Here is a 27,858-nt window from a genome sequence, read left to right on the forward strand (position 1 = left end):
ATTATAATTTAAGGTGGGAAAAGAGAAAAGAATATTGGAAATTTTTAGTTTGATATAAAAATGAGTTGTACTGGAAAAAGGGGATGGGAGGTACCCTCTAGTTCTAGTACTATAAATCCCTCGACTTCCCCTGGAGCTCTCCAGTGCTGTTTGGTCCAGAACTTGCTCTTCCCCTGTCCTTCCAGCTGGTCTTCTGGGGGAGGGGCTGCTGTGCTGATTCTCAGGTGTGTGTGCCTGAGTGGAGATGCCCCATCTCCTGCGTGGAGATGCCCCATTCCCTGCGGGCTCAGTGGGAGCTGCTTACCCCATGAGTCCTCTGTTCCCTGGAAACCCCGCCGTTCCAGGCACAAGGTGACACAAGGAGGAACAACAACACTGGCGGCGGCCAAATGTCCAGCTCTGGAGTCAGCTCCCCACCAGCAACTAATGCAGTCTCCCAGTTCGCACTGGCCTAGATGCTTCCGGACAGCACAGGTGCATTGATCTGCACATCTTGGGGGCTCCAAGTGGCAGGAGAGTCCTCACTGTCCTGTACCGTCCCCGCTTCTGCCTGTCCCAGGGGGAGCACAGGATCATCGCTGTGTCTGCCTGGCGCCCTGGGATCCAGTGACCCTGTGGTGCTAGAATCGCGCTGGAGGGGGTGGGTAGCGGCTCCCAAAGGCAGCAGGGCACAGACACCTCTGTCCACAGCCCCCGCCTGACCCACCAGCTTCTCCTAGATGCCCCAAGGACTGCGCGCTCCAGCCCTTTACCGAGATACGCCCACAGTTTGTGCTGCGCTCTCCCCCCACGAACTTCCTCTTTTAGCGACTCTGAGAAATTGGAGGCCTCACTGCCCCTCCTGCAATTCTGCCCGATTTCCCTGGTGAGCACTTTCCATCCAGGGAGAATCCTGTGTGGATTTTTAAAGTTCCTGCTTCTCCCGTGCTGGGCTTTCCTGTCCCCGAGGTTTTCACTGCCAGGTTTAGACTGGTGCCTTGCGGTGCCCCTTCCCCACTTGATTCTTTTTTATTTTATTTTTTTCCACCTTCCTACCTTGCTAGAAGCAAAAATCCTTCTCTCCGTAGCATTCCAGCTGTCCTCTCTTTAAATATCACTTCAAATTCGTAGGTGTTCAGGATGATTTGAAAGTTATCTAGGTGAGTTGGTGGGACCAGGGGAGTTGAGGACTCCTCCTCCTCTGCCATCTTGCCCCCTATCTTCTGGACTTAACTTTTCAGCTTATTTGGATAAATACATGGGCTCCCAATTGCTAGGTTGTATGATGAACCTGTGTTTAGCTTGGTAAGAAACAGCCCAAGTGTCTTCCAAAGTTGTACCATTGTGCATTCCCACCAGCACTGAGAGAGAATTCTTTTTGCTCCAGCAGCATTTCACCACCCTTCTGTGTTGTCTGTGCTTTGGATTTTTGCCACTCTTATAGGTGGGGAGGCTAAACTCTTTTCCTTCCATTTAGAATGATCATCAGGGCCCCAAAAGATTACCTCCCTTGTGAAGCCTTTCCAGATGTTGCTCCCAACATAGCTCCTGCTAGTCCCAAAGTGATTTTTCCCTTTTTTGAAATCCTGTTTCTGGCCCTTCTGTCTTCTTTGCGGTCTACATAACCAAGATATTACTTTCCACAGCAATGGCCATCCAGAGCCTTTCCAGTTTCTGAGCATTCCCAAGGCATTACTTTCTTATAGATCCCCCTGCTTTGTCTGCATCCTGGGTTGTTTCCAACGCCTTTTGCAGCAACCCACACATGAAATCCAGCTCTTCCACTGATATTCATAGGGAAGCTGACCTATTCTAAGTATTGTGTGAGTTTGGTAACTTAATGGGGATAAGTCATAGGGTAATATTCATGACCTCATGACTGGGTCCCTCCTCTCTTCTTTATTATCCTCACTCACTCCCTTTCTGAAGTAAAAAAAAAAAAATCTTCTGTCTTATGTCTACTTATTTACATCCTTCTCTTAGGGTTTTGGGTTTGCCAATGTGTATGTCACATGTGATGTACCTGTTGTAAGTTGGATCATCAGAGCTTGTTGGCCACAAAAACATCTCCCTAAGACAGGGAGATTTTTTTCTACCAACTAAGGAGAATATAGTTTATCTTGTTACATTTTTGTGGCTATTTTCCCACATATACTTTTTCTTAACGCATAGCAAAGTCCTCAAGGATAAGAATTAATTCTTCATCTTCCTGATCTCCATAGTCCTTGCTTTAGAAGTGATGGTCAATAAATATTTATAGAATGAATGAATGAATGAATGCACTATGTATGATTTCAGTTTCTTTTAAAAAGAATGTATTTCTTCCAAGTAGGCACTCACAAATTATCACAGTTAACCCATTCTATGTACAAGTGGAAACACAGACTAAGGTTTATTTGCCCAGTTATAATATTTATTAAGAAATGACAGAAAACACTGTATCACAGGTGTAATTGAAACAGCCAACAGGCAAGATCATTATGATCCCCACCCCCTGCAAAAAAAAGGTTGGAATCAGATGTTGAAATATGAAAAAGTTTAGCCTACTTCTTAGAAGGTGAATTTTGGGTGAAGAGCTTCCATTTTTTCTGATGACACCTGAGGAAAGTCACTTGACTCTACTCTGGTGCCTTTGATGTTAGAAAAAATGTTAGGTAAATAGAACTTAAAAAAAAAAGATTATGAAGCAGGGAAAAGAATTAGACTTGTGTATAGTTCTCAAAGATTAATTCCACAGAATATTAATAGTTTTCAACCCTACAGAAAAATCAGAAATAGTATATCCAAAGTATTTTGATAACCAACTGGTAGGTTTGCAGCTTTTCTGTGACCACAGTGGATAGCCAAGGTGTTCACTGCAGGATGAAATCAGATAAAACTCATATACTTAAACCTAATGGAAGTTAAACCTAAATGGAAGTCTAAGAACTTCTGATGGCCCAGGGGTGATTGAGGAGATCTGCTATCCAGAGATATTGTGTCCTGGGCAATTGGAAATGACAACCTGGCTTTTAGCAGGTGGGCTCACAACAGGTGGGCTGGCAGCAGGTGGGCTGGCAGCAGTAGGAGCAGCAGGCTGGGCGGCAGCAGGACTGTCCACAGTAGGATGGGCGGCAGCAGGAGGCCTGGGCATGGTGCAGCTGGCAGCAGGTTGGGGGTGTGCAGCTCACCACGCAGCAGGGGGGCAGGCAGGTGTCCTCCACGCGGCAGTCAGGGCGGCACCACCTGACTCGGCAGCTCATAGCTCCACTGCCACCCTCCTGGCCACCGCCAATGCCACAGCCAGTCCCACAGCAGCTGGTCTGACAGCAGCTGGGCTGGCAGCAGCTGGTCTGACAGCAAGTTGGCTGGGAGCAGCTGGGCTGGCAGCAGCTGGTCTGGCAGCTGGTTGGCTGGCAGCTGCTGGTCTGACAGCAGCTAGGCTGGCAGCAGCTGGAGCCACAGTTCCCACTGGTGGAGCAGGTGGGAAATCCACAGAAGCTAGTGGAGCAGCAGGCCATGGTCAGGAGCTGGGTTGAGAGTTGGGTTGCTTGGAAGTGTTTTGGTGGTAAGGTCTATGTCAGGCCTTTTATATATCTGAGCCAGCTTCTATTTATAAAATTCTTAACATATCTTCCTTGTTTTTGTTTAAATTTGTTCCTCATTGGTCCTCTGATTGGCTTACATTGAAATACTTAGGACCCATTATGAGCAGCAGTTTAGAAATTACTTCGTTTTATAGTTTCTTTTGGACTCCTCATATTGGTCCTTTGCCCTTTGGAATACATTTGTGGTTTTCCATGTTCAAAGAGTCCGTCCATTTTACTCCATGTCAACACCCTCATTTTGTAGAGGTGGTTATTCCACGTGACACTCTATTCATATCTCTAAGGCTAAGGATAATTGTGCTTTTATTTTCAACTATTATTTTTTTCCTTCTGGCTGTATAGACTGAATTCTGTTGAGTTTAGGACATTGGGACTTCCTCTGAATAGAAGAGTACCTTTGGTTATACATAATTAAAAGCTTCTAATTTACTCCAACATCACATCAAATTACTGTTATAATTCCTTTGATTTCAATCAGTTTGAAATATGTAAATATTGTTCATGTTCTAGTGAGAAATCTTTTCTTGTTTACCAAGTGACATAGTTTATATAAAGGTATCTAGCAGAGTGCTAAGCCTCAGGTAGAACTTCAGTAAATGCTCACTGAATCTGATTTTGAATAGGTGGAGTAAAAGGCATGATTCATGGACACATGGACCACTTACAAATGATTTAATAGAACTTTCAAGCTAGCACCTTCCATGGAGGAGTCCCTGTTATTGTCAAAAGAGACTAGGAAGTGCTGAAATATTTTTCTACATTGAATAGTTGAACCAAGTCTCAGGGAAAACCATCTGGGAATTATGATGTTTTGAAGAATGCATCGCCATTTATTATATTCTTTGAAATTCATTTGATCTATCATTGCTGCCAATTAAATGATAGAGGTAAGTTCTGGGAGCTTGTAAATAACTTGGAAAATATTTTACATAAAGTGTCCTATATTTTGTCCTATTTTATTTTGGATGTTGCATTAAAATACTTAATGAGGAATTAAAAATTAAATGGTAAAATGTATTTGCTGTTCTAGATTTGTGTTAACTTCCTAAGAGAACATCTTTCAAATTGGATTACAAAGTGCAACATATATAGTTTGAGATATCTAATGCATGTGTCTGACCATTGGTGTTGGTAGAACTCACAGAGAATCTCCCTGGCTTTTTGTTCTACCCTCATTTAGATCAGATACACTTTATACACACTTACAGTAAATGGAGGTGAGTGTTGGGAGTTGAAATTTGAAGAGTAATTTGGGGATCAGTGGGAAGAATATAATAGGCTAAGACATAGGAATTAAACCTAAATGCTCTTGGAAAATGCCATCTAATAGATAGTATCTGGTAGATATTTTAAAATCTATTTAGTAATATAATCTTTAGATATTAGGCATGCACAAAGGAGAACCATCTGGTGTATAAACTAACTGGAAGGAGATTAAAATGGTAGAGGTATATCTAGGTGGAAATCCCATAGATTTGAGCAACCTAAAATTTTTAGCCAAAAGTGGCTTTACTGGTCTAGACCTAATCATAATAGGTTAGAGCATTTTAAGTATTTTTTTTTAAAAAGATTTTATTTATTTATTCATGAGAGACACCGAGAGAGGCAGAGACATTGGCAGAGAGGGAAGCAGGCTCCATGCAGGGAGCTCGATGCGCGACTCCCTGGGCTGAAGGCAGGTGCTAAACCACTGAGCCACCCAGGCATTTTAAGTATTTGAATAACTATAAAGATTATTTAACGCATGGAACATTTTACTTACTGATGGATTCATGCATAATGTAATTAATATTTAATCTTTCCAGTTTAGACTTTGTTTATGCTTTAAGATTATTATCAAAATGCAAATCCAACTAAACTAACTTGAATTCCAACTAAAGATGGATAAGCTTAGAGGTAGAAAGAAGAAAATAACTCAGTTTGCTTTACACATTTAAACATTTTATTTGAAATTAATGGTGTATTCAAGGAGAAAGCAAATCTAAAAATATGCAGGGATCAAGAGATAGGGAGGAGACGGGAGATGTCACTGAAATAAAGAAATACCCTACCCTGATGCCTTCTCTAGCAAGGCAGGATATCTAGATACTCCTGATATTGATTGATACATGTGTTCACTGTGCTAATTCAGCACATCCAAGAGGGGCCTGATTAAGTCTCATTATTTCTGATAGGCTTAGAAACGTCCTGATGGGAATAAAATTGAACACTTCTTCAGAGATCAGAGCAGCTGGTTTAGCTTCCCATTTCATTCTTGATCAGCAGCCTTGCTTTTAGCAGGTGGGCTCACAACAGGTGGGCTGGCAGCAGGTGGGCTGGCAGCAGTAGGAGCAGCAGGCTGGGCGGCAGCAGGACTGTCCACAGTAGGATGGGCGGCAGCAGGAGGCCTGGGCATGGTGCAGCTGGCAGCAGGTTGGGGGTGTGCAGCTCACCACGCAGCAGGGGGGCAGGCAGGTGTCCTCCACGCGGCAGTCAGGGCGGCACCACCTGACTCGGCAGCTCATAGCTCCACTGCCACCCTCCTGGCCACCGCCAATGCCACAGCCAGTCCCACAGCAGCTGGTCTGACAGCAGCTGGGCTGGCAGCAGCTGGTCTGACAGCAAGTTGGCTGGGAGCAGCTGGGCTGGCAGCAGCTGGTCTGGCAGCTGGTTGGCTGGCAGCTGCTGGTCTGACAGCAGCTAGGCTGGCAGCAGCTGGAGCCACAGTTCCCACTGGTGGAGCAGGTGGGAAATCCACAGAAGCTAGTGGAGCAGCAGGCCATGGTCAGAACTTAGGTTGAGAGCTGGGTTGTTAAAGAGAAGTTTTTGAGTTTTGGCTGTGCCTTCTACATCTGGCCTTTTATATATTTCCTAGAGCTGCCTATTTCCCTAACATTCAGCATTGTTCCTTGATACCATTTGCAAAGTAAGTCTCTGATTGGCTGATACTTGAGTTGTTTAGAAAGTTATAAATAGCATTTCAATAGACTGCTTGGTCATTATTCAATTAAATCTCATTATGTTTTGTCTTTGCTCTCTGGATCATTATGGAAGCCAATCAGAGCAACACCTCTTTATGCAAATCACATGACAGACTAGAGTTGGACTAACCCTGGTTTGCTTTATCATACCTACCCTTTGTTAACCTTGAGACCGAGTTTATCTAAACTGAACATTTTCTTCCTAAGTGATCATTAAATTAGGGATCAGGACTTCATAAAAAGAATTTGTTCAGATTTGGAATGGCTGATATTAGGGTCATCAAAACATGAACTATCCAAATTAATCAACATCCAAAAGAACTATGCCTTTCTAGGATCTGTTTGTGCAAGTTATAGGACACTAAGAGCTCTAACCAGTATTTTTGCCTTCAACCATCAGTGTACATATTCCCAGTTGAAAGCTTTAATGACTTTTGCTAGTAGATTGCTTTCTGACTCTACTAAATTAAAAATAAAATTCAGTGATGAATACGTGTTTTAACAAGTCAAACAGTACACAGGTGCATAAAAAAATTATTTTTCCTCTCTTTCCCAAAACATCCATCTGATCCAAAACTAGTACTTCAGAAATAATAAATACTAACAGTTTGGTGCATATTCTTTGACACTTCTCCCAGCTTTTGCAGACATAAACCATGAATATATCTAGTTAAGTAAATAATGGGGTCTATATGTATTTATTTTTTTTAAATTGTACTTATAGTGGGGCAGCCTGGGTGGCTCAGCGGTTTAGTGCTGCCTTCAGCCCAGGGCGTGATCCTGGAGACCCGAGATCGAGTCCCACGTCAGGCTCCCTGCATGGAGCCTGCTTCTCCCTCTGCCTGTGTCTCTGCCTCTCTCTCTCTCTCCTCTCTGTGTTTCTCATGAATAAATAAATAAAATCTTTAAAAAAATTGAACTTATAATAAAATACATATAATATAAAATTTAACATCGTAACCATTTAAGTGCACTGTTCACTAGGCTGAAGCACATTCACTTTGGTGTGCAATCTCTAGAAGTCTTTTTAACTTCCAAAACTGAAAATGTCCATTAAAGAACAACTTTTCCATTCTTTTCTCCCTCGGCCTTTGGTAACCACTTTTTCACTTTCCGTATTGATGAATTTGACCAACATAGGTGCCTCATATAAGTGGAATCATACAACATATCTTTTTTATGAATGGCTTATTTCACTTAGCATAATGTCCTCAAGATTCACCCATGTTATAGAATATATCAGGATTTCCTTCCTTTTTAAGTCTGAATAATATTCCATTGGATGTATACACTACAGTTTGTTTATCCATTTATCCATTGATGGACATTTGGGCTGCTTCCAACCTTTTGGCTGTTATGATTAATATAACCATGAACTTGGGTGTACAAATATACTCTTCAAGATCATACTCTAAATTCTTTGGGTATATACCTAGAAGTGGAATTGCTGGGTTACATGGTAATTTTATTTTTACTTTTTTTGGTAACTGCCATACTGTTTCCCATAGTAGCTGCACTATTTTACATTTCTACCAACAGTACACAAGGCTTCCAATCAATTTCTCCACATTCTTGCTAGCACTTTTTGGTTTTGTTTTTTTTTTTGTTGTTGTTGGGTTTTTTTGTTTTTGTTTTTGTTTTTGTTTTTGTTTTTTTTTTGCGACTAGACAGTCTTGTGGGTATGAGGTTGTTTATCAGTTGTGGTTTTGATTTGCATTTCTGTAATGACTCGTGACATGAAATGTCTTTTCAAATGTTTGTTGGCTATTTGTATATCTTCTTTGGAGAAGTGTCCATTCATGTCCTTTGCCCAATTTTCAATTGCTGTTGAGTTGTAGGAGTTCTTTATATAGTCTAAATATTGGCTTCTTATCATATATATGATTCGCAAATCTTTCTCCTAATCTGTAGATTGAATTTTCATTTTGTTCATTGATCCTTTGATGCATAGAAGTTTTAAATTTTGATATAGTTTAATTTACGTGTTTTTTACTTTTGTTGTATATGCTTTTGGTGTCATATCCAAGAAATCACTGCCAAATCTAATGTCATGAGGCTTTCCTCTTATTTTTTCTTCTAAGAGTTTTACAGTTTTAGCTCCTAACTCTAGGTTTTTTATCCATCTTCACTTAATTTTTGTGTATGATGTAAGGATCCACATTCATTCTTTTGCATGTGGATATCTGCTTTTCCCAGCATCATTTGTTAAAAAGAGTCTCCTTCCCTATTGAATGGTCTTGATACTCTCTTTAAAAATTATTTGACCTTATATAGAGGTTTCTTTCTGGAGTTTTCTTCTATTTCACTAGTCTATATGACTGCCTTATGCGAGTATCATACTATTTTGATTAATGTAGCTGTATAATGTAATTTGAAATCAGGAAGTATTATGCCTCCAGCTCTGTTCCTTTTTTTCAAGATTGATTTACCATTCAGAACCTTTTATGGTTTCATACAAATTTTAGGATTTTTTTTTCTATTTCTGTGAAAAATACCATTAGAATTTTGATAGAGATCACATTGAATCTGTAAATTGCTTTGAGTAGTATAGGCATTTTAATAGTACTGATTCTCCTAACTTATACATATGGAATACTTTTCCATATATTTGTGCCTTCTTTAATTTCTTTCAGCAATGCCTTCTAGTCTTCAGTACACAGATCTTTCATCTCTTTGTTTAAATTTATTCCTAAGTATTTTATTTTTCTTGATGCTATTATAAATGGAATTGCTTTCTTAATTTCTTTCCTTTTAAAATTTTATCTTTATTTACTTTTACGTTTTTATTTTAGAGAGAGAGCAAGAGAGAGAGCAGGGAGGAGGGGCAGAGGGAGAAGGAGAGAGAGATAATCTTAACAGGCTCCATGCCCAGTGCAGAGCCCAATGTGGGGCTCCATCTCACCACCCTGAGATCATGACCTAAGCTGAAATCAGGAGTCTGATGCTTAACTGACAGAACCACCCAGCCCCCTTAATTTCTCTTTCTGATAGATTGTTGTTAGTATATAAAAATGTAGCTGATTGTGTATATTGATTTTGTATCCTGCAACTCTACTAAATTTGTTGATGAGTTCTAATCATTTTCTTCTAATTTTTTTTCTTTTGGTGGAGTCTTTAGGGTGTTCTATATATCATATCATGTCATCTGCAAGTAGAGACAGTTTTACTTTTTTCTTTCTTATTTGGAAGCTTTTTGCCTCTTTTTCTTGTCTAATTGCTCTAGCTGGAACTTCTAGTACTATGATAAATAGAATAAATAAAAGTGGGCACCCTTCTCTTTTTTACTAATCTTTTTTTTAAAGATTTTATTCATTCATTCATAAGAGACACACAGAGAGAGGCAGAGACATATGCGGAGGGAGAAGCAGGCTCTCTGTGGGGAGCCTGATGTGGGATTTGATCCCAAGACCCTGGGGTCAAGCCCTGAGCTGAAGGTAGATGCTTGACCACTAAGCCACCCAGGTGTCCCTCTTTTTCCTAATCTTAGAGGAAAAGCTTTCTAGTCTTTTACCACTGAGTATGATGTTAGTGTGGGCTTTCATATATGGCTTTTATTAGGCTGATGTAGTTCCCTTCCACTCCTAGTTTGTTGAGTGGTTTTGTTTTCTGTTGTTTTTTTTTATTATTATTATGAAAGTGTTATATTCCATCAAATCCTTTTTTTCCATCTATTGAGATAACCATGTGTTTTCTTGTCTTTATTCTGTTATGTGATGTATTACATTCATTGATTTTTGTCTTTTGAACCATCCTTGCATTCTAAGATAAAATCCCACTAGGTCATGGTGTATATAATCCTTTTACTGTACTGTTGAATTTGTTTGATAGTATTTTGTTGAGGAATATTGCACCAATATTCATCAGGGATACTGGTCTCTAGTTTTCTCGTAGTGTTTTTGGCTTTGGTATCAGGGTAATGCTAACCTCATAGAGTTAGTCTGGAAGTGTTCCATCCTATTTATTTTGTTGGGAGAGTTGGAGGATGATTGGTTTTAACTCTTCTTTAAGTATTTGGTAGTATTTACCAGTGAAGCTTCTGGTACTTGGATTTTATTTGTTGGGAGGTTTTTTATTACTAATTTAATCTCCTTGTTAGTTACAGATCTGTTCAGATTTTTCTAGATTTTTCATGATTCATAGATAGATTTAAGATTTTCTGTTTCTTGATGATTTATGATGGATTATGTGATTCTAGGAATTTATCCATTTTATCTAGGTTATCTAATTTTTTCCATATCTCATATGTATGTCATTCTTTTAAACAGCTATGCAATATTCCAGACTATGATCATACCACACTTTATTCAATCATTCCCCTGTTGATAAATCCTCAATTGTTTTTAGTTGGTGCTTTTGAATAAAAAAAAATCATAGCATTTTAAGCTAATAGGGGACTTTAAAGGAGTCCAGCTTTAGGTGATTATGAGAACTAAATTGAACTAATTAAACTAAACAGGCTTCTCACATAGTTCTACCATTAAGTGATTCTGTGACCTCAGAAAAGTCACTTAATCCCTCTGAACATTGGTTTATTCATCTGTAAAATGAGATGATCTCTCAGACACCCCTGGGCTAAAATTGTGTAATTGCTCTACCATATCCTTCATTCCTTAAGGGCATGATCTGCCATGTCTGATCCATTTTAGTATTCTAGGTAGTGCCTTCTGCACCATCCTGAATGTGAGCACTCAGTAAATGCTTGTTGAATCAAGGAAGGAATGAATGATGGGCAGTGTATTGTAATGATAAACAGCCAAATTTGCATTCTACCCAAGTCACTTGTCATTTTACTTTATACTTTTTTCTCAAAAGGAGCTCTTAGGTAGTGTACCTGAAAATGGTCAATAGTTAAAATCAAAGGAACAAGAAGACAAAACATTTCCATTTTTGTTCTGTTGTTCAAGGATGTCTTCTGGGTTGGATCAGATCTCTAGAGGAAATGTTGGGAAAACTGATTCTCTGCTTGCACATTATCCTTTTTCATGCTTTCAAATCTTGATTTCCATTAACCCTTGAAAGAATAAAGCATTGTAATCTTAACCAAAGTATCCATTCATCTTTCGAGGGACACTGAGGCTCCTTCCACAGTTTGGCTATTGTGGACATTGCTGCTATAAACATTGGGGTGCAGGTGTCTCAGCTTTTCACTGCATCTGTATCTTTGGGGTAAATCCCCAGTAGTGCAATTTCTGGATCATAGGGCAGTTCTGTTTTTAACTCTTTGAGGAACCTCCACACAGATTATCAGAGTGGCTTGTACCAGTTCACATTCCCACCAACAGTGCAAGAGGGTTCCTCTTTCTCCACGTCTTCTCCAACGTTTGTTGTTTCCTGTCTTGTTAATTTTCACTGAACATGAGAGACTCCTGACTCTGGGAAACGAACAAGGGGTAGTGGAGGGGGAAGTGGGCAGGGGGATGGGGTGACTGGGTGATGGGCACTGAGGGATGCACTTGACAGGATGAGCACTGGGTGTTATACTATATGTTGGCAAATCAAATTCCAATAAAAATATTAAAAAAAAATCTTAACTAAAGTATTTTTAATAGAAAAGAATTAACTTCAGTTCCCTCCAGTTCTTTTAAAAAAAGGATTTATTTATTTATTTATTTATTTTAGAGGGGGAGAGAGAGACAGACAGACAGACACAGAGCAGGAGGGAGGAGCAGAAAGAGAAGGAGAGAGTCCCAGTCAGACTCTGAGTTAAGCCCAGAGCCCAGTGCAGGGCTTGATCCCCTGACCCAGAGATCACAACATGAGCTGAAACCAAGAGTCAGTCGCCTAACTGAGCCACCCAGGAGCCCCTGGCTCCCTCCAGTTCTAATTTCAAGAAACCACAAATTAATCCTAATCATTGTCTAAAATCTGCCCAGATTTATTAAGCATTTCCTGAGGCTGTATTTAAATATGTGTATGTTCATTGTATGTTAAACTTAAATTTGTTGTGTAGTATGTGTAAATGCATGTGTATGTATAATAAATGTATGTATTTCTAAGTGAAAATTTTATTTTATTTTATTTTTTATTTTTTGAAAATTTTAAACCAAATTCGTTACGTTATTATCTTCACTTTCAGTTTAGAAACTGTAAAAAGAAAAGTAAAATTTTCTATCAAAGTATATTTCCTCAGAGAGTCTTCCCCAACTTATAGCTCTCTTGCTTTACTCTTCAAGGCTACATATAAATGGAAGAGTGTCATATACTAGTTTATGTTACCACAGTTTGAAGATAGCCTGAAAGAGCATTCCTCTAATAGACTTGAAAAAATACATCATATTCTGGCTCTGGATTCAGAGTTCCCCATTTCTGTAACTCTATGGAAACATTTTGTGAGGTCAAGATATGGAAATAGAGTCTGTGCCACTTCTGAGGCCCTATATAACTGCTTTTGCTTTATCTTTCTATGGGGATTAACATCCATTGGATCTGATCAAATTTCCTAGACAGCAATGTGGGATATCCAAAACAGACTAAAATCTTTAGTGACTTTTTATGAAATACATATCACGAACACACTCAATGAAGAAGAATAGATATGTTTGTTGCACCAAATAAAATTTAATAGACCTTGGTATATTAATTCCCTTTCATAAAAACTGCAGCTTGCAGAATGGTGGCATAGAGGAGGTGTATATATCTGAGAAGGACAGATGGTTCTTCTGTGGCATCAGTGGCACTGAGTCATAGAGAGTAAATTCACATGCGTCCTGAAGGCAATTTCTTGAGTTAAATTTATATTTTGGCAACCTCAGTGGGGAGAATGAGGTCTTTCCAGAATTGAATGGAATCAGATAGATCTGTGAGGCCCAAATGTGTGGTATCCCCCACAACAAAATCCAAATAAAAGTTCAAGAATTTGTTAGTGGTCCATGAGAAGTGGAAGAGAAAATTAGTTCATGAATTGATTTGGAAGTTGAAACTTCAAATCAAAAATCAACAACCTTGCTTTTAGCAGGTGGGCTCACAACAGGTGGGCTGGCAGCAGGTGGGCTGGCAGCAGTAGGAGCAGCAGGCTGGGCGGCAGCAGGACTGTCCACAGTAGGATGGGCGGCAGCAGGAGGCCTGGGCATGGTGCAGCTGGCAGCAGGTTGGGGGTGTGCAGCTCACCACGCAGCAGGGGGGCAGGCAGGTGTCCTCCACGCGGCAGTCAGGGCGGCACCACCTGACTCGGCAGCTCATAGCTCCACTGCCACCCTCCTGGCCACCACCAATGCCACAGCCAGTCCCACAGCAGCTGGTCTGACAGCAGCTGGGCTGGCAGCAGCTGGTCTGACAGCAAGTTGGCTGGGAGCAGCTGGGCTGGCAGCAGCTGGTCTGGCAGCTGGTTGGCTGGCAGCAGCTGGTCTGACAGCAGCTAGGCTGGCAGCAGCTGGAGCCACAGTTCCCACTGGTGGAGCAGGTGGGAAATCCACAGAAGCTAGTGGAGCAGCAGGCCATGGTCAGGAGCTGGGTTGAGAGTTGAGTTGCTAAGAGAAGTTTTTGAGATTTGGTGGGGACTTCCACGCTGGGCCTTTTATAAGGCTTGGCTAGCTATGATTTACATAATTCTCAAAATCTCTTTCTTGTTTGTGTATAAATAATCTGTCTCTGAATAATAATTGCCCTATTCCTGAGTTAATTTTCAACCTCTAAAAGGCTTTTAAAGTTCATTTTATTTGGTCTACAATTAGTTTTCTTTACCACAGTCAAGTAATCATTGGCATTCATTGGCTACACATCCCACAGTCCTTCATATTTGTTAAAATTTGGTCATTGCCCTAAGAATAATGGGCAATGACCAATAATGCCTCATCTTTAAGGAGTGTCAGTATTACTCAATGTTGATCCTAATAATCGAGCTCTTGGGCCTCACATGACAGTTTAATTCCCAGCAACATGGCCCTGATGTCAACTACTGCCCATTTATCTTTCTTATCTTCAATTTGATTGTGAAACAAAGTGATCCAGCTGGCCAGAAAGGGATGCTTTTTGGGTGACTGAGAAATGTGGATGAATTGTTATTGATCACAGTTTCTGGAGCACTTGGGTGCCCAAATGGTTCTGACTACTTTGCCTGTATCAGTTCATTTAATTTTTACTGTGATCCCATGAGCCACGCCTATAGCTACTCCCATCATCCATGTAATGAAACTGAGCCTCAAACAGATTTACATCTCTTGCCTAGTTTCACAGCAAGAAGTGGTGAATCTGAATTTTTTTAAAGATTTTATTTATTCATTCATGAGAGACAGAGAGAGAGAAAGAGGCAGAGACACAGGCAGAGGGAGAAGCAGGCTCCATGCAGGGAGCCTGATGTGGGACTCGATCCCGGGTGTCCAGGATCATGCCCTGGGCTGAAGGCAGCGCTAAACCGTTGAGCCACCCGGGCTGCCCTGAATCTGAGATTTGAACCCACATCATCTGACTCCAGACTAAATTCTTTCAACCACTATAGTCAATACTTTATTCCAGGGTGCCTGGATGGCTCAGTCGGTTAAGCTTCTGCCTTCTGCTCAGGTCATGATCCCAGTGTCCTAGGATGGACACTGAGCTCCCTGCTCAGTGGAGAGTCTGCTTCTCCCTCTGTCTCTGCCCTCCTCCCTGCTTGTGATCTCTCCCTCTTTCTCTCTCTCTCACACACATGCACACACTCTCTCTCTTAAATAAATAAAATCTTAAAAAATACTCTGTTTTCCAAATGTAAGCAATTGTTCTAGAGAAAATCAAAGGGTAAGAAAAGATGTAAAAATGTGGCCCACTTTCAAACTTTTTTTAGAGTCAAAGGAAGAAAGGCAGCGCTTAGGGTGAGTAACAACACAATTAGAGGCTTCTCTGAAAATTTTATTTTTTTAACTATATAATAAGCACATTTCAAGAATATCTCAAGTGCTAAAAAGGTTGTTAACCTATTTGACTTGTGACTTTATCTAAATTTTGATATTAGAATGTCCTATAGTTTAAATGTCCTTAACTGCATAAAAATCACACTCCATGTATTAACACTGGAGCATGTGAGTTAGATCTGCAATATGCAGTTTACTGTACATATTAGAAACTAGTCCAACTCACTGAAAGCTAATATAATTCGAATTTGTGCAGGTGCAATGAAAGGTGACCTGGTCTCTGTTGAGTATGGATTCTATTATAGGGAAATGAATTTTAAAATGCTACTTATACAGGTTGAATCAGAATACCAGGTGTTCAGTCCTGCTTCTCCAGAAATGACAGTTTTGAGTTAAGATCATAACTCTTCCCAAGTCAGAATTAAGACACTTTCAAATCCCACATCAAATTTTGAGTTAAAAGGTATGTGAATTTTTTGCCTCCTCTCCTTAAGCAAATCTACATCACAGATTCTTTGATTAGCTAATTTTTCCACCTTGGATGTTTGGAATATGTAGATTTGTCACCATTACAATCTCAGGAGCTATTTAATTCATATTTAAATTCAGTAGAATCTCTGATACTAAAAACATTTATCTCCCCTTGCAAACAATTCAGATGTTTGAGGAGTTGAAATACCTCCTGATAAAGGCACTGGAGATAGTAATGTTGTTTGTTAAATCTCTATTTCTGTACTTTTCTGGTGTGGCACTGTTTTTAGCATCTAACATTGGTGCAAAACTTAACTCAGTTTTCATGTTTCTGGGCTTTAATTGCCTTCAGAGAATTATTAAGAATAAGATGTTCTAGTAAGGGTTCTCCAGAGAAACAGAACTAATAGGATGTGTGTGTGTGTGTGTGTGTGTGTGTATTTATTGTGAAGGATTGGCTCACACAGATATGGAGCCTGATAAGTCCCACCAGGAGCAGTGAAGTCTAAAGGCAGAAAATGGATGTCCCAGCTTGAGCTATAGAACAGTTCACCCTTTCTCTGCCTTTTTGTTCTATTCCGGGTCTCAATGGAGTAGATGATACCCACCCACATTGGTGAAGACAATCTTCTTTACTCATTCTGCAGATTCATATGTGAATTCCTTCTGTAAACAGCTTCACAGAGATACCCAGGAATCATGTTTTACCAGCTCTCTTTTAAACTATATCTCCTTTAAACCAGTCAAGTTGATACATAAGATTAACTATCACATAAGGTATGACACTTAAAATTTGAGAATTCTACTCCTCTGCCACAGACAAATCTGAACATTCCCTTACCTTCCCAAATAAATTAAGAAAATAAAATTATTTTCTCCTACCGCTTAAATCCATTTCTTCTTGATTGGTTCTCATACAAATAGAGTAAGAAGTTATAATCATTCATGATGTTTCTGTGTAGATTTTCTGTCCTGTTTAAATGCTGGATATCTCTATCTGTGGTCTTCTTTGAGAAAGGAATGCCAGTCATTTAAAACTATTTTATTACTTTGCTTATTCTCTTTGGTTTTCATTACTTCATTTAAGTGATGGGGCCCAGACACAGTAGTACCAAAAGAAGAAAGGATGTGTTTGTTTTTTATTATTGAATGTTTGCCTTCTGTTTATAGATACTTATATATTGAGTTATTTTTCTTTAAGAGATCAAGGTTCTGAGTTTCTTATTGTAAATTTTGGGGCTTCTCTCAATTCCTTAAAGTCCATTTTTCTAGTTCTCTAATTCAGTTGCCTCTGCCTTACTTTCCTGAGTGATAAGATATGGTTGACATGCCAACCAGTTGAACGTCCCCCATTTTTTATTCTATATCAAGTAATAAGATCTTCTTCTCTTCTGCATGTCCACTTGGCTCTTTTGGTGCTTCAAGCTGAAGCCCTTCTAAGTAAAAGGTGCATCCAACCTAAGTTTTCCTAATCTGTTGGAAGCTAAGAGAGTGGTATATGAGGGACGTAGAGTGTTGAACATGTTTTAGACACATTGTGTATGAATGTGTAGGTTGTGCCCTGATGGGAGGCTCTGTCCTCTCAGAGGAGGGAGAACCTTTTTCACACAAAGATGCTATAGGCTCAGTAAGCTGTATATTCTATAGACTGTGTCTACCTAAAGGTGGTGCTTTTTTTCTAATGCTGGTAAGTCGTGTTAGTGGAAACCCCAATCCTTTGACTTAGTTTTTTAAGTTGAAATGAAATTCATATAATGTATACTAAACCATTTTAAAGTGTACAATTGAATGACTTTTAGTGCATCAATAATGTTTTGCAACCTCCATTCCTTTCTCTAGCTTAAAAACTTTTTCATCACCTAATAATCTTTAGTCATCATTCCCCATTTCCCTTTATCTCCTGCCACTGGTTTACCACTTTGATTTTATAATTAAAGATTTTATCCATTAAAATGGAAGGTCTTATTATGTGTTTTTTTATTTCATCCTTGCTTCATTCTAGACCTCTCTCTCTGGAGATTAGAATAAGACTGGACATAGTGAATGCCAGTATCATGCTTGCTTAAACCCTTCCTGTAATGAATATTTGTTTTCTACTTAACAATACATGAAAGAACTGTATAAATGCTATAGGAACATTAGTTGAAATTCCCTTTCATCATTTTCCAAAGTATATTTTGAGGAATACTAGTGTTACAGGATGTTAGTTAATAATAAATAAATGGAAGATTCCCTGATTAAATCAATTTGGGAATAATAGTTTTAGAGCTTTCTTTAATATTCTATTGTGCTTTATATAAACCTTAAAGATGGTGAAAATGCATGCTACATTATTTGACCACTGAATACTTTTTCCCTATTGGGTATCTGAAGAGACTAATTGTCAGTGCATTATTACCTGTTTAGGAAATAATCTATCCTCTGCCTGAGAGGGATGTTGTAAGCAATGAAAGTCAATTCTCTTATTTTCCAGGCTTTCAACTGGTGCCCAGGTAGGCAAAAGGCCTTGCTCAAGAATCCATAGATTCTTAGTTACAAAGTAGTGACAAGAACTCAGGATGCCTTTACATCTTATGCTAGTAATTTGAAATCTTATGTTTACTGTCTTTCCAATTATGTATTACCCTTTTATACCCTTGATAATTGAAAGAATTGTACACTGAGTCATGTGACTGAAATAAAAAGATTTGGTAACACCTCAAGAAGCTAAATGACATAAAAATTCCTTTTTGTAAAATTGATCTTCTGGAACACCTAGCCCATCAGTTTGCATATGTGAGGACCTTGGGGAATAATTCTTAAATACTGTTAGATTCTTTTTTTTTTTTTTCTGATAGATTCTTTTAATCATAGATTTTGGCTGCAGATATTAGACTATTTAATGGCTAAACAAAGAAAACCCATCTTTCAAAGACCTTTATAACAGGACAAAAATTAAGAAAAACCATACTGTCATAGCATAGTTATTGAGATTTTGAAAAATCCAAGTACCCCAATAGCAATAAAATATTCCAAAGAAAAGAAAGCTCCAACAATGACTTCATCACTGAAGAATAAAAATTTTATTAAATCCCAACTCCAAAGAGCTGTTGAGCTGTTTCAGATATTTATAGTAAAATTTTACATATTTCTCTTAACCTTGTAGGACTTCTGTTCATATCGAGGTTTATGAAATATTTTTGGTCTTCGATTATAAATTAATTCACATCTTAGGAAAATTATGTAGCCATGTGATAAGAGTTTGCAAGCTGGATTTTGAGTATTAGAGCTCAGATGTTGTTGGGACTCTACATTGGCTCATTTTGAAGTACCAGTTTCTCAGGATTCCTTTAGAATGAGGTTTTCAACAAGTAGACTGGCAGCAGGTGGGCTGGCAGCAGGTGGGCTGGCAGCAGTAAGAGCAGCAGGCTGGGCGGCAGCAGGACTGTCCACAGTAGGATGGGCGGCAGCAGGAGGCCTGGGCATGGTGCAGCTGGCAGCAGGTTGGGGGTGTGCAGCTCACCACACAGCAGGGGGGCAGGCAGGTGTCCTCCACGCGGCAGTCAGGGCGGCACCACCTGACTCGGCAGCTCATAGCTCCACTGCCACCCTCCTGGCCACCACCAATGCCACAGCCAGTCCCACAGCAGCTGGTCTGACAGCAAGTTGGCTGGGAGCAGCTGGGCTGGCAGCTGGTTGGCTGGCAGCAGCTGGTCTGACAGCAGCTAGGCTGGCAGCAGCTGGAGCCACAGTTCCCACTGGTGGAGCAGGTGGGAAATCCACAGAAGCTAGTGGAGCAGCAGGCCATGGTCAGGAGCTGGGTTGAGAGTTGGGTTGCCTAGTGGAGTTTCTGAGTGAGAGCTGCTTATTCCACTTGGGCCTTTTATAGGTCTTGGCCAGTTCCTTTGTTTGTGATGGACAGCATTTTTATCTTGTTACTCTTTAAACAAGCTTTTCCAGAGTCCTTTGATTGTTCAAATATTGAGTTATTTTAAATGCATCCTCAGATTGGTTTTTCCTTATTGCTCAGCTAATATTCACTAAATGTTTCGTCCTTAATAGAAATGTTATTGTTTCATTTCCAAACAATGCTGTAATTTCTCCTCAAGTCTCAGCTTCCATTCTGCATCACCTGACAAAGTGACTCTCACTCATAAGATGATGTGATTTTAGGGTCATATTCACCAAACTCAAATCTCCAGAAAAAATTAGTAACAATTGACTTTCTTATGTAAGACATTTTAATTTTTTTATTAATAAGATTATAGTCTCTACAGTTAGTCAGATAGAAACTCTGATAAACTTCACATTGAAAGAAATCCATAGATTTTTCCAGAAATTGGATCTCTCCCAATTTCCATGATCTCTCCTGAATCTCACACTTCAGACTTGAGAAAACATCACTCAGGAAGATGTAGAGAACAAAAACTGTTCCATTCCAATTTACTACAGATATTTTATTAGCCAAAATTTAAAAGAATAGCTAAAATTCATAGCCAATAATGAGGAAAATACCACACAGAAATGTAAGTGTAATTTATATTTTTCTATGAACGATAAAAATCACTGCTATATAGATTATCTAGACAGTATTTATTTCTCATAAGTGGGATTTATTTTCAATGTATGTAATCACCATGTGTCCTGTGAAAGGATATTAGACCAAAGAGCACAACAATTGAATTTACGAAGGCGAACCACTAAAAGGAAAAGCAGGAGTTAGGAAATATCCTTTCTGGATTACAGTGCATATAAGGCAGGGTAGGAAATGAATGATCAAATATCATTCAATAGGTATAGGTGGAGAGGATTGATATTTTGATATAGACCACTTTTAATTTCCCCTCACCACCAGCCAATGTTAGAATACTGTTGACTCTAGGAATGACTATAATTTGGAGAGGTAAGTGACTAGCTGCTCCATTTACACAGTACATAGCCAGAAAGCTGGATATACATTCAGCAAAATAAATTTGAAACAGTTTTGGTGGTTGCCAAAAGAAAGAACATGTTGTCAAAAGAAGAATGTGTAGTGTTTACATGGGGGGAAATGAAAAAAAGAAGTGGTGGCCAAAAGAGCATATTATTGCTATTTGTGGTAGGTTTATTCTTTCCTTCCAGTCTTGAATAGAAGCACATAGTTAGTTTTTTATGAGGTGGAAGTATTGGTTTGAACAGTGATAGAATTACATTAGAATGTGATTCATGCCAGTATCAAGAAAGATATTCATGTCATATGATAACCATGACCACAGGTATGAAGTTGAAAAGTGGTTGAAGGAATCATCAAGTATCAGAGATCAAAAACAATAAATTGTTTTGTCCAAACATTTGCTTATATAGTTATAGGAACTGACATTTTTTAAAAGAAACTGACATCATTGTTTTTATAAGTATCAAATGTTTATTAAATCATCATATTATGCACAGAGCACTAAAGGGTTGTGCAGAAAGGAGGTTCAATCTGTCTGCCTCATATCTTGCTCTAGTGTACAAATCATTGTAGTACTGATAGGAGGGATGAATCAAGGAAAAGATTCAAATATACTAACATCCATCCTTATAGTTTTAAGTTGGAACACTGATTTTTTGGTATAGACTGCTTTTAATATCCTCTTGGCATCAGTTGATGTTAGAATACTACTGAGTCTAGGAGTGGCTGCATTTTGGAGAGATTAGTGACTTGCTTTATTCACACAATAGACAGCCAGAAGAGCTGGGTATAAAACTTCTATCTCTCCCTCCTACATCAATTCATTTTATTTTATACCATGCTGTTTTCCAGGATCAATTAAGTATTAAAACTCTTTGTCTCCTTATTTTTAAAAATTACTTTAGAATAGCTCAAGAATAGAAATACTAGTAGTGGGCAGAAATGCTATGGAGTAGTAAACATACAGTAAATAAGCATGAATATGTTAAGATTCTTTTAGATGTCTTCTGACAGAAGAGTTTTACCTAAAGCTGCAATAACACATTTGATTTTTTAAAAGATTTTATTTATTTATTAATGAGAGACAGAGAGAGAGACAGAGACATAGGCAGAGCGAGAAGCAGGCTCCCTGCAGGGAGACTGTTAAGGGACTTGATCCCAGGACCTCAGGATCACACCCTCAGCTGAAGGCAGATGCTCAACTGCTGAGCCACCTAGGCATCCCAACACATTTCATTCTTAACTATTTGTTTCCCACAATTAGGTAATATATCCTCTGAGTTTCTATGTCTGCCCTACTCTTTGTGTCTTCTTTATTCCATGGCTATCATTGTAGGTCAGTTCTTACTGTATATCACTTGGACCAGTACAATGGCCTTTTGAATTGTTTCTTATAGCTATTATATGTCTAGCCTTTGGCCTTATTTTTGATAAGCAGCTACCATAAGAATCATGCTGATACTCAGTACCCTTTGTGCCATTCACTTGCCCCAAGACTTTCAACAGCTCCCTAGTACTTACTGCACTAAGGGCATACTCCTTTGGTTAGTATTCAAAGCATACACATTTTCCAAATTTATTTTCCACTATCATTCTACATATATCCAGTGTTCCCAGCCAAACTATCCTCTGAACAGTCCCTCTCTCCATACCTTCATGTGTATTATTACCAGTGTTGAGAATGCCATCGTCTTTTATACCTGCATGCCAAAATCTTAACCTATACAAAATGCTAGCTCCCTTCTCAGTGTTCCTTGTTCTCCCTCCCTAGTCAATACCGATTTCTCTGTTGACACCAATGTATGTTGTACTTTTTTTTCATTTTATAATTTTTAGTTGCATCATTGTGAATTTCATTGATCTCCCTAGAAGTTTCTTGAAGAGGGGAGCATTTTTAACTCAATTTTAATTTTATCATATACCATCTAGCCTGTGACTTGCAGATGGTAGGCAATCAGTATATTTTATATGTTGGCAAATTGATTTAAGTAAAATAAAAAATAAACTTAATGAAAAAAAATTAGAATGAACAAGTAAAACCAAAAATATATTTTCTAGGCCAAAGATGAGAAGTTTATTAGAAAAGAAGCATGCCACAAGATCTAAGATCTACAGTGGGAAGAAGGGAGTTGATAGTGTTACAAAGACTTGAGAATAGCCCAAGTCTTAATAAGTGAGCCTGTATTTCCATTCAACCTCTGGTTGACTTGGGGTCTTGATAGTTCAGGGCTGGAGGTTTGTTAGGTAGAGATGGGAGTACGACGTTTTCAGAAAGTTGATAGCTTGTTCTAGACAGTCGGTACACTTCTTAGCAGCAGGGGGAGGTCCTGCAGGTGGTGCGGCAGGGGGCAGGCTGGCAGCAGGAGGGGCGGCAGCAGGGCGCCTGCACAGAAATGGGCTGGCAGCAGGTGGAGGCCCAGCAGCAGGGGCGGCAGACCACGGCCGTGCAGGACGTGGGGCAGCAGCTGATGGGGCGGCAGCAGCCCTCCTGCAGGGAGCAGGGGTCACAGCACACAGGGCGGCGGCAGGGCTCACAGATGGGGCGCGTGCAGCGGCAGGTGCAGGTCACGGGGCGGCACACGGTGGTCTGGCAGCTCACGGGGCGGCAGCAGCAGGGGTCGCGGCAGCAGCAGGGCTGGCAGCATTCTGTGCCACAGCCCTGGGAGGAGCAGATGGAACCACAGCAGGAGCCGGACATGGTGATGTGTGGGGCTGTTTAGGTTTGGACTGGTGAGAGGATTTGGATGTTGTCAGGTGTGAATGTCTTTGTCCTGCTTTGGGCCCTTTATATACCCTGCCCAGGTGCTGATGACACCACCCCCCCATTTATCTTTTGGCCAATTAAGTAGGATTTTGTTTTGACTAAATGATTGCATTACTTGTGACATACTCATGATCTCATTAAAGAACTCTTGTGGCATGCCTAAATATGGATATATACATGATGTTCATCATCAAAATCTAAGCACTCACAGTCATTTTAGGTGATAACAGCTCTTGATGCATATTTTGGGTAGATAAGCACCTGATGAATCTTGGAGAAAATGATCCTAAAAGAACTGCAAGTTTTAAAATAAATTAAATATATAGGGGTTTCTAGAGAACTGACTGGATCTTGTACTTGACCCTTAGGAGATGCCCTGAGAAACCTGTATGTGAATCAGACAGGTATTAGACATGTCCTTGGGTGTAGACTCCTTAGGACTTTATTGACCTATCACTTGATAATGGAATCCATGTACCTTGAATAAGACTGCAGCTCAGATAACTCGTTGGGAAAGATAAAAGGTTATTTTTGTAAACCAGCTAAGAATTGGAATAAAATATCCACAGCTGCCCTCCATTGTTTTTCTTTTCTTTTCTTCTGTTCAGGCTTGAGCAACTGTGGTCCTTCTGGCTACAGAATGTTGATTTTTATCTCTGAGACATGACATTATTTTTATATTTGCCTTTCTTGTGTATATGATAAAGAATCATGTAATGGGAAATTTTTTCTTAATATATTTGACATGGGCACTATGACTGACAAGATGGAGGGTTTCCAACCAGCATTGCTGACAGAGACAATACATTGATCAGAAAACTTATGTAGGGGACTGCATAGATGTTCTGTGACAGTTCTGCTGGAAGTGTGGTAGACATGCTTCTTAGGGAAGGGTCATCAGAGGCTCTTGGGGAATTGCATGGGGGGAAGAAGTCTCGTTACTTTTCAGCTTTTCCCTCTTATTATTCACCAGGCAGGGTTTTGAGTCACTTTAGGATCATTCCCATCATTCAAAAGAATGTACCTCAAGCCCCAGGAACTAAAGCTCCCCAAATGGAATTTTAAACATAATTTTAAAAGTTTAAAAGGAATGTAAACTGACTGAATGTATAGTCATAACTGAGGAGACAGAAGAGGGAGAAATGAAGCATGGTCTCATCAATGAAGACCTTCAACTCTCTCATATTTCATGTTCTATCTCTTATCCAGGGACCCACATGACTTTTATTTCAAAGCATAACCAGAACCAAGATAAAAGATTCTGCTCTTTTTTGTTGTTCTTTTTCTTTGTCCCAGTTTTATTGAGATATAAGTAACATACAACATTGTGTAAGCTTGAAGTGTACATTGTGTTGATTTGGTGCATGTATATATTGCAAGACGCTTACTGCAATAAGGTTAGTCAACACATTCTTCACCGTACCCCACGTAATTATCTTTTGGTATTATTGTTTTTATGGTGAGAAGATTAAAGCTTTACTCTCATAGCAACTTTCAAATGTACAATATAGTATTGTTAACTAGTCACCATGCTGTACATTAAGATCCCTGATACTCATAACTGAAAATTTGTATCATTTGACCAAAATCTTCCCATTTCTTCTACCCCTCAGCCTCTGACAACCACCTTTATGCTCTGTTTCTATGAATTTGATGTTTTTTATTCTACCTGTAAGTGAGATTATACATTATTTGTCTTTCTCTGACTTACTTCACTTAGCATAGTGCCCTCAAAGTCCATCCATGTTGTTACAAATGGTAAGGTTTCATTTTTTTTTTTTACGCATGTACAAAACACAGTTATCCCAAGACTTCTCTTGGAATATACACACACACCACATATATATTATTCATATATTTATGCCATGTATATGTGTGTATACATATATCTCATGTTTTCCCATTTTCTTTATTCATCTATCATTGCTTTCATGCCTTGGCTTTTGTGAACAATGCTGTAATGAACATGGGAAGGCAGATACTTCTTTGACACTGTAATTTTGTCTCCTTCAGATATATACCCAGAAGTGGGATTGCCTAGCTCATATGGTAGTTCTATTTTTAATTTTTTGAGGAGTGTCTATGCCATTTTCCACAGTGATTATACCAGTCTACATTCTTACCAAGGTTCCCTTTTCTCTACATATTCACTAGCATTTGTTGTACCTTATCTTGTTATACTAGTCTTTCTAACAGGTGTGAGGTGATAGCTCATTGTGGTTTTGATTTGCAGTTCCTTGATGATTACTGATATTGAGCACCTTGTTGGCATTTGTATGTCTTTTTTGGGAAAATGTCTATTCAGATCCTTTGCCCATTTTTCAATCAAACTGGGTTTTTTTGTTTGTTTTGCTTTTTGTTTTTGTTTGTTGTAGGAGTTCTTACATATTCCGGATATTAACCCCTTATAAGATATAAATTTGGCTTGCAAATATTTTCTCTCATTTGGTAGGTTGCCTTTTCATTTTGTTCATTGTTTCTTTTGCTATTCAGAAGCTTTTTAGTTCGATGTAGTCCTGCTTACAGATTTTTGCATTTGTTGCTTGTACTTTGCTCTTTTCAATGCACATGTCTCACAATCAGTTTTTCATGTTTTGGGGGGTTTTCATGATAACCACATTTTATGCAAAGGGGGCCTTTTCAGAAGATACTTAAATCCTCAAGTTAACAAGACTAATTTTTCTAATCTGAACACTTTTGATCCAAAATCATTCCAAAGAGATTTTTCTTTGCCTTTTGTAAAGATCCACAAAGAGAGTCCACAAGTTTCTCAGTAAGCAATTCTAGAGTCTAACTTCAGTCTAAGATGCTCATCCCCAACCATATTCAAACTTCATCTCTAGGCAGAAAAAATATGGGCCATGTTTCAATGATTTATGCCACAGAACTCTATGATTTGACATTGTTGGCAAGTCATGATATTTTTTAATGTCATTTATCCTAAAACTAGATAACATTCACTGAAAACTTAGCCACTTACTGGCATTGTGTCCTTGGGCCAGGAGGAGTAATGATAGTACACACCCAAACTGTTGTGACCCTAAATACGCTATTATTTGTCATGAAGAACAGTGCCTGGCTTATCAACTGTCTTATGTTTCTTAGGTAAATTAACATATTTTAAAAAGCCATGTTATGTGGGTGCCTTATAAACTCTAAATTTTGAATTTAGAATTAGATGAACATATCTGATATGGCAAATGGCCAGCTGTTTGCCCAGTCACCACAGAAAATATTCTAAATAAGATATCTATTGGAGAGTTTCATTAATAGCATGACATAAAATAAAAATGTCTAGAAGGAAGATATGAAGCTCCCTCTTTTTAACACTAGTTTCTGGAAAAGGGAGTGAGGTTATTGTTGCAGAATTTACAAGAAGCATATGTGTCGGAATTGTGGATAGTGTCCTGAACCCGACTGAGAACCCCACAGTCCATGCAAACACAGAGTGAACTCTTAGAAAAACATCCTTTAAAAAAGACTTAAAAGTAATACAGGCAGATTCCTGAGGGTGATGGGCAACATATTTTGTATTACTAATGGTAGGGCTTTATTTAACACTACCATTCAACAATAGCATTATGTACAAATTTTAACATGGAAAATATTGTCTTGTGTTCTTAAGTCTCAATCGTCTTATACAAATGGACAAAAATAATTATACCTGTAATTTGAAACTGCTAACAATTTTAAAAAGTTCTTAATTGGAACATATCAAATTGCACTTCTTATTTTATGCAACTGAGATGATCTTGAAAAGTTAAAATACGAATGACTAATAATTTGATCGGAGTTTAAAGATATCAGAAAAGTCCACCCTACGTAACATAATGGTATTCTTTTCAATATATACCCACCATTTGCTTCAACGTGGATGGAACTGGAGGGTATTATGCTGAGTGAAGTAAGTCAGTCGGAGAAGGACAAACATTATATGTTCTCATTCATTTGGGGAATAAATATAATAAAGTACTTCTTAAAAGTACAGATAGCTACTGTCTAATTATCTGCTTTAAATCCATTTAGACTCTGATAGGTAGGTTTCTAAAAGCATAGCATAGGGGCACCTGGGTGGCTCATTCAATTAAGTATCTGCCTTAGGCTCAGGTCATGATTTGGCTCAGTGTCCTGGGATGGAGCCCCGCCTCAGGATCCGTGCTGAGAGGGCAGGCTCCTCTGCTTCTCCCTGTTCCTCTGCCTCTCCCTCTACTTGTGCTCTCTCTCTCTTTGTGTCAAATAAATAGTAAAATCTTTAAAATAAATAAAAGCAGAGCATAATCATGAGAAAACTTTAAATATTTCTCCCCAAATAGATAGAGGTTTTAGATAGTACATTCAATTAAAAAGAAAATATATGTTCATT

At 39.0% G+C, this 27,858-nt stretch overlaps 3 protein-coding genes across 3 annotated transcripts; all 3 read right to left on the minus strand.

The window, feature by feature from the left end:
- Window positions 1-2,990: 2,990 nt before the first annotated feature.
- Window positions 2,991-3,479, minus strand: LOC121473111 (keratin-associated protein 1-3-like). Its single transcript, XM_041725120.1, has one exon. The coding sequence runs from the start codon at window positions 3,477-3,479 to the stop codon at window positions 2,991-2,993; it is 489 nt and encodes a 162-aa protein (XP_041581054.1).
- A 2,028-nt stretch (window positions 3,480-5,507) lies between these two features.
- Window positions 5,508-19,606, minus strand: LOC121473106 (keratin-associated protein 1-5-like). Its single transcript, XM_041725107.1, has 3 exons — window positions 19,176-19,606; window positions 13,482-13,913; window positions 5,508-5,846 (listed from the first exon to the last, which is right to left on the minus strand). The coding sequence occupies exons 1-3, from the start codon at window positions 19,604-19,606 to the stop codon at window positions 5,840-5,842; spliced, it is 870 nt and encodes a 289-aa protein (XP_041581041.1). The 3' UTR covers window positions 5,508-5,839.
- A 3,191-nt stretch (window positions 19,607-22,797) lies between these two features.
- On the minus strand, window positions 22,798-23,535 carry LOC121473114 (keratin-associated protein 2-3-like). Its single transcript, XM_041725122.1, has one exon. The coding sequence runs from the start codon at window positions 23,427-23,429 to the stop codon at window positions 23,040-23,042; it is 390 nt and encodes a 129-aa protein (XP_041581056.1). The 5' UTR covers window positions 23,430-23,535; the 3' UTR covers window positions 22,798-23,039.
- Window positions 23,536-27,858: the final 4,323 nt, after the last annotated feature.

Source organism: Vulpes lagopus, chromosome 12 (genome assembly GCF_018345385.1).
Source record: "Vulpes lagopus strain Blue_001 chromosome 12, ASM1834538v1, whole genome shotgun sequence".
Lineage (NCBI taxonomy): Eukaryota > Metazoa > Chordata > Mammalia > Carnivora > Canidae > Vulpes > Vulpes lagopus.

Bases quoted from the DNA above. Each gene is read 5' to 3' on its own strand.
- LOC121473114 (XM_041725122.1), bottom strand. From the start codon at position 23,429: ATGTCCGGCTCCTGCTGTGGTTCCATCTGCTCCTCCCAGGGCTGTGGC.
- LOC121473106 (XM_041725107.1), bottom strand. From the start codon at position 19,606: ATGGCCTGCTGCTCCACTAGCTTCTGTGGATTTCCCACCTGCTCCACC. The intron at 13,914-19,175 runs GTCTACTTGTTG...CTGCTCCACCAG, and splicing joins TGCCAGCCCACCTGCTGCCA to TGGGAACTGTGGCTCCAGCT.
- LOC121473111 (XM_041725120.1), bottom strand. From the start codon at position 3,479: ATGGCCTGCTGCTCCACTAGCTTCTGTGGATTTCCCACCTGCTCCACC.